At 49.4% G+C, this 7,086-nt stretch overlaps 1 protein-coding gene across 1 annotated transcript; it reads left to right on the forward strand.

Annotated features, from left to right (window-relative positions):
• The first annotated feature begins 2,805 nt into the window (after positions 1–2,805).
• LOC127767849 (noroxomaritidine synthase 2-like) lies at positions 2,806–4,803 on the forward strand. Its single transcript, XM_052293308.1, has one exon. It carries the CDS (start codon positions 2,844–2,846, stop codon positions 4,410–4,412), a length of 1,569 nt encoding a protein of 522 aa, XP_052149268.1. The 5' UTR covers positions 2,806–2,843; the 3' UTR covers positions 4,413–4,803.
• Positions 4,804–7,086: the final 2,283 nt, after the last annotated feature.

A 7,086-nucleotide genomic window follows, 5' to 3' on the forward strand; every position in this document is an offset into this window, starting at 1 on the left:
ATGCATTTTTCTATTTTTTTTCAACTTGTCCGTCCCTCACGTCACCCTGCCGTCTACTTCTATAAATATTTTCATCAGTATAATATTTCTGTAAATATTAAAAATTAAAAATTTAAAAATGAAAAAAAATCATGGTTTGGGTAGTAGCTGGGCCAGCTGAGACTTGCTGTGACGCTCGCTAATTGATGTGTTTAGCAACACTAGTAACATGTTTTTGCTTTGTAACGCGCAAAGCTTATATGACTGGGGATTGCTGGGGGGAGAAACTGGATATCAAGCTATCTTTAAAATCGGTTTCGCTGGAATGCTATCCATAAAATTCGATTAGATAAAATGCGAAGCTCGGGCAAGCGTTACTCACCGAATCACCATTGTATCTTTTTCACTGATTTTTGAATTGTTCTTTTCTCCTCCTCATGGTGATCTGATTCTGACGAAAATGTCCCTGCAGCCGGTTATTGATAGAGAGGTCGGTCTCGATTGGTTGAGCCATTTCTGTTCGCTGCTCACTTGCCTTCGCGCCACAAAGTGCCACCGCAACGCGCTCCACCGTGGCCTGCAGCTCCGGTCCGGCACCTCGAGGCTGCAACCCCGCGCAACCTCGATGCAGGCCTGACACACCCGATTGGTGGTCATCCATCCCCCGCGCCACCTTGAAAATAGCATAATGTCCATTTTCTGCTGTGGTTTGAGAATAAAGGCCCTATCCTTTTGCCTTTTACAAATAAACCAAAACGGCTCATTAGGGAATAAAAATAAAATTATAGTTAAAACTTTTATATATGTGTTTTTGTGACTTAAAAGTCAATGCTAAAAAAAACTACGTTGAAAATATCTCAAAATTAAGTTTGCAAATTTAAAATTTGGTATTTTATTTGGCTGATTAGGCCATCCGATGGGAGCCTAAGGGTGTGTTTAGTTCGCGAAAAGAAAATTTTTTGGTGTCACATTAGACGTTTGATCGGATGTCGGAAGGGGTTTTCGGACACAAATGAAAAAAACTAATTTCATAACTCGCTTGGAAACCGCGAGATGAATTTATTAAGCCTAATTAATCCATCATTAGCATATGCGGGGTTACTGTAGCAATTATGTATCATAGACTAATTAGACTCAAAAGATCCGTCTCACGATTTTCATGCAAACCGTACAATTAATTTTTCTTTTTATCTATATTTAATATTTTATGTATGTGTTTAAAGATTTGATGTGACGTTTCTGGAAAAAAAAACTAAACAAGGCCTAAAGCGTAACCTGCTGTGGTTGGTCGCACACCGTGACACGAATGAGCGAGACTTTTCTGCTCGTGACGTGGGAGGAGACAAAAGAGAACGACAGTGTTTATAAAAAAAGTAGTAGAGAAATTTTGAGTCGTACTGTCGTAGCAAGAAAAATACATGTCATGCATCAGGGTTTAATTCATTTTGCTCTGCATGTCCATTTGTAGTCAAATGATTAACGCTGTATACTGATATAGCTTCTCGCTGTGTCTCTCTATATATCAGCATTGCAGGAGATCGATGCTTTACTTGAGAGCGGCATAGCGTGGAGCCGGCGACGTACGGTCCCTTGAAAAAAGTAGGGACGAACTGCAGGCCTATGACTGTTCCGTGCATATGCATGAGCCACGGGCCCACCGCCGATCTATCGGCCGACCGTCTCATCAAGGCAGTTATTCGCATCTGCAATGTTGTTTCCTCGGCGCATGCAGATCCAGTCATCCAAACATTAGTCAATTATTTTTACAAAGTCCGTTCAAAAAATATTTTTACAAACACAATACAACGCTATTTGTTTTTTTTAAAAAAAACAGTAAACATATGTGTTCATATACAATTGCACACACTCATTTCTATACAAGCACATCCTATCATTTAGAAGAATAATTAGACCCTTCACAGTGCTCATATGTGGACGAGTTGCCATGTGCGCCACCTTATATTTGCGTATACGTGACGATGGGACCCGCGCCTTCACTCAGCTGCTCGCTCCCACAGTGCTCCTATGTGGACGAGTTGCCAAGTGCGCCACCTTATATTTACGTATACGTGGCGATAGGACCCGCGCCTTCACTCAGCTGCTCGCTCCCTAACTGGGTTACAGGTTCTTTGCTCGCGCTAGAGGACGCAAGGCCCAGGAAACGAAAGGACAGCCAACCAATCAGCCTAGGATATGGAAGGTTACCATCACTGTGAGTTGCGTCGCCTCGAGGTGGGCCCATTTGATTGCGTCCGTGATTTTCAAGCCTGCACCGTGAGACCCATGCCTCAAGGGGTCCTTGTGTCCATATGGCAGCTAGGGTAACTCATTTGAGTTGTTTGCACTGTAAAGAGCCTTAGTCATTGTTGTACCGTAGTACTATTTGTCTTTTAATGTTTTTGAGAAATCATATGTAGCTTGTGTATCTGTCAATCTGTGTATTGGAGCGGATATAGACATGCAACTTGGAGAAGCAGTCGCTGCAGACTGCAGTACACCATAAAAAGGATAGGCCCCATTTTTGGCAAACCAGATTTAAAATATTGAATCACAACAATACAACATCCAAAAGTAATGGTCCTCATCCCTGACAAATCGGATTAAAGGAATTGGTACAAACATAAAAAGGTCATATAATGTCCCTCCCACTCTTTTTTTAACCTTGGTCCATCCCAGTTAAATGCACTAAATATGGAAATTACTGAGCACAAACGCACACACGCGCACACAGATCTCAAAGCACGACGAACAACCGGGACACAAACCTCGCCACCTGGCTATAAATAGCCTTGTTGGTCACATCCAAACGCAGCTGCAGCAGCACTACCTGTCAGTACTCGGAGTAGCAAATTATCAATCTTTGCATGGACAAAGCTATGGCGTTCGTCCCGCCGCGAGACCTCGTCGTCGTCCTCCCCTTCCTCGCGCTTCTCCTCCCCTTGTACATCTACCTGAGGTACTCGAGGAGTGCAAAGGCTAACCCGTCGCTTCCCACCGAGTGGCCGTTGGTCGGCATGCTCCCTTCCCTCGTCGCCAACATCCACAACCTGTTCGACTACGCCACCGCGCTCCTCGCCGCCTCCGGCAACAGCTTCGAGGCCCGCGGCCCGCCGATGTCCGGCCTCCGGTTCTTCGTGACGTGCGACCCGGACAACGTGCGCCACATCTTCATCAACAACTTCGCCAACTACCCCAAGGGCGTGGAGTTCGCCTCCTTCTTCGACGTCATGGGCGACAGCTTCTTCAACGCCGACGGCGAGTCGTGGCGCCGCCAGCGCGCCAGGGTGCAGCACGTCATGAGCAACCCGCGGCTGCTCGCGTCCATGGCCGCGTGCTGCCGCGGCAAGGTGGAGAAGGGCCTGCTGCCCATCCTGGACCGCATGGCGAGCGCCGGCGCGCCGTTCGACCTGCAGCGCCTGCTCACCAGGTTCGCGTTCGACGTGACGGCCATGGCGGTCTTTGGGGTGGACACGTGCCGCCTGTCCATCGACATGCCGCCGCTCGACGTCGCGAACGCCATGGACGCCGTCATGGAGGTCGGCTTCTTCCGGCACACCGTGCCGATGTCTTGCTGGAAGCTGATGAGGAGTCTAAGAATCGGCCCGGAGAGGAAGCTCGCCGCTGCACAGCGGTTGCTACGCCGGTTCGTCGCGGAGATGATCGAGAAAAGACGAGTAGCCGGCGGCGCCTGCAAGGCCACCGACGACGAGCAAGGAGGTGTACCGCCGCCGGCGGACATCGTGTCCTCCTACATCAACGACCCGGAGTACGTCGACGAGGACGGGAACCCCAGGGAGTTCATGTACGCGACCTTCATCAACTACATGGTCGCCGGGCGCGACACGGTCGGCACTGCGCTGTCGTGGCTCTTCTTCAACCTCACCGAGCACCCGCGCGTCGTGGCGAGAATCAGGGAGGAGCTGGAGCCGATCGCGTCGAGCAAAGCCGGCGGCGGCGGCATGGTGGTGTTCGACCCCGAGGAGACGAAGCCCCTGGTGTACCTGCAGGCGGCGCTGTTCGAGTCGATGCGGCTGTACCCGCCGGGGCCGATCGAGCGGAAGGCGACGCTGGCGGACGACGTGCTCCCGAGCGGGCACACGGTGCGCGCGGGGGACAACATCCTGATACCGGTGTACTCCATGGGCAGGATGGCGAGCGTGTGGGGGAAGGACAGCGGCGAGTACAGGCCGGAGCGGTGGGTGACGGAGGACGGCAAACTGCGGCACGTGCCGGCGCACAGGTTCATGCCGTTCAACGCCGGGCCGAGGCTGTGCCTCGGGAAGGACATCTCGGTGCTGCAGATGAAGAGCGTCGCCGCCGCCGTGGCCTGGAACTTCGACCTCGAGGTGGTGGCCGGCCACGCCGTGGAGCCCAAGGTGTCGATCGTGATGCAGATCAAGAACGGCCTCATGGTGAAGGTGAAGAAGCGGTAGATCGACCGTGTGCCAATTAACCCATCGGTGAAAACATATCGTACGTGTTTGTACACGGGCATGTACAGTTTTCACTATGCATGGCCTACGTATCTCTATCACCGTGTTGTAAAATGTAAACGGTCTGTTCGATTTCACCAGGCGAGACCCTCTCTGTACGCTAGTTCTCACGTGTGTTCCATAAAAACGTTAGAGTTGAAGGTCCATCCTGTTGTGTGACGTCAGCCAAGCTGTCAAAGCCTATTAATAGCCCATTAAGCTAGGAATGTCAGGCCCAATAAACAGTGTGATGTCGCTCAATATTCCATTACACTGCGGGCCTAATAGCAGATCAGGCTCTACTTCCAATAGCTCATAATCTGGAGGAAAAAGTTCACTGTAGCTCCCTTCTCTAAAGCCTGAGTTTGATCGCATCCCTCAACCGTTAAACCGGGCACAACATCCCTTATCTCCTAAAATCAGTGCAAACGATATACCACAACAGTTTGAACGATGATTTCGGGCCATCATGGTTGGCACTTACGTGGCTGATTTGACTTGATCCTCGCGTCCATATGGCATTGAAAAATCAAATCATTACACGTAGGGCCCACATATCAGTCAAACCAAAAGATTAAAAAAATAGTAGGCCCTACACTGTAGTGGGTCTCACTTCCTCCACCTCGCTCTATCTTATCTGCTCGACAGCGCCTACTTCCCTTTCTCTCTCCTAGCCTTTCATTCTCTCTCAAGCTTCCTTGCCTAGCGGCCATTGCTGATGCCGCCTTCACATAGTTGTCGCCACCGATGACCATGGAGGCCACGCGGTACATCTTTTCCTCACTTCTTCATCCACAATAATTGTTGTAGTGGAGGAAGAGAAAGGCGGGGACGCAGGGTGGCCATGGGCAACGACGAGGATTTCGAGGAGGGAGAAGAAAAGACAAAGGTGTGCCATCACCATTGAGTTTCAACTTTCATGCGGTAGGCTTCAAACCCCTCGACCGTTGCTAGTCACCACCACAGCGTGTGCCCCCCAAGGGAGAGGGTTGGGGAGGGGGGGGGGAGGGATGGTTGGGTCAGAGGGAAATGGTGACGATGCTCGAGCTTGAAGCTCGTCGTCGGAGGGATGAGGAGTCGTCGTCCACATTAGGGGAGGGAGAAAAGGAAGAGAGCATCATTGCCCGAAGGAGATAGAGAGGATGAGGTGGAGGAAGTGGGTAACATGTGGGTCCTACCACATGATATTCAAACTTGAGCCTTAGATGATGAATATAAAGTGCACTTTTTCCTAATCTGAATTGACTTAAAGCCCACTAATGATCTATTATACCTTTGTCCTGCATTGACCAAAGTGCAAGATATCTGACGGAGGACTCCTTCACAGAAATAAACAGAAAGAATGATATGGCAAATCATTTTTTTCTTTTTAGGGAAAAGAGAACTTTGTTTTGATTAAGTAACATGATTACACTCTTGCTGCAAAATCTGCTTAACACAAGGTGGTGCTTGATCACGTCAAACCGCTCAATGAGTTGTTCGTTTAGCAAATTGAGCAAGTTCATGATCTACACTATCACACTCACTTCTACTAAACTGCGTACGCACTGCCTGCATATATATTTTTAATTGGGATCAAATTCAAGTCAATTCAATGAAATTTTACCAAACTTGGGTCAGCCTGATCATTCCACAATTCAGTCCGCCCCATGGTTATGCATGCTCAAACAAAATTTGATGACCTATTACCTATGGTAAAAAAAAAAAAATCTACGTAGTTCAGAACTATCGTCAAAACTAGGTTACATTATTAATAAACTAGATAGTTGTTAACCCGCGTTTTGAGTTTTGACGATCGAGGGCCCCAGAATATCCAGTTTTACAATTAAGGATTCATTCCTATTCTGAACAATTAGTGGGTGTTAAAACATCCATTATGACTTCATCAGCCTTCCGCCTTCAAATTTAGCCAGTTAATTATGACATCACAACCCATCTAAACACATAATAGCGCGAAACTCGTCTCTGCAGGCAGGTAGGAGGACGAGGTGGTTATTGGTTAGCGAGGAAGTAAATCACAGAGGACGCGCGCGGATTTGCCGTTACCACCTTCTGCCTGCCTGCGCCGGGTTCGCCTTCCTCCCGATTCCAATTTTCCAATCCTCCTCCTCACCTCTCCTCTCCTCTCCTCCTCTTCCCTCCCCCACCAATTCTGCCGCGAATCCTCCCCCCTCCTCCCGATCTCGAAAAAATCTCGTCGCGTTGGCCTGGCCCCCACGCGCACCACCTCCTGCTCATTCGATCCGGAAAATTCCCCCCCGGGGGCCCCTCTCGGCTTTGCGGCGAATTCGGTTAGTTTCCTCACTCCCACAGCTTTGTTTCTTTTTTCCGGCGGATTTTCACTGGCCCCATCGGTAGATTAGATTCGATTTTTGTTTTCCCGTTGAAGTGTCTGGATTATGGCTTGATTTCGTGCGGATTTGGTTCTGTTTTGGTGTTTTATCAGCTGGGTGTTTGGAGATTCTCGGGCTCGTCGATTGCATGACGGATTGAATTGAGTCAGCGGGGGGGATCGAAGTTGGGGGACGAGGAGTTTGATGCCACCCGGCGATGGATCGCCGCAGCTTCAGGAGTGTGTCTTGTAACGGCAGCGGTAAGAATCTGGCCTCTCCCTCGCCGGCGGCGGGATCCCGAG

This window comes from Oryza glaberrima, chromosome 3 (assembly GCF_000147395.1).
Source record: "Oryza glaberrima chromosome 3, OglaRS2, whole genome shotgun sequence".
Classification (NCBI taxonomy): domain Eukaryota; kingdom Viridiplantae; phylum Streptophyta; class Magnoliopsida; order Poales; family Poaceae; genus Oryza; species Oryza glaberrima.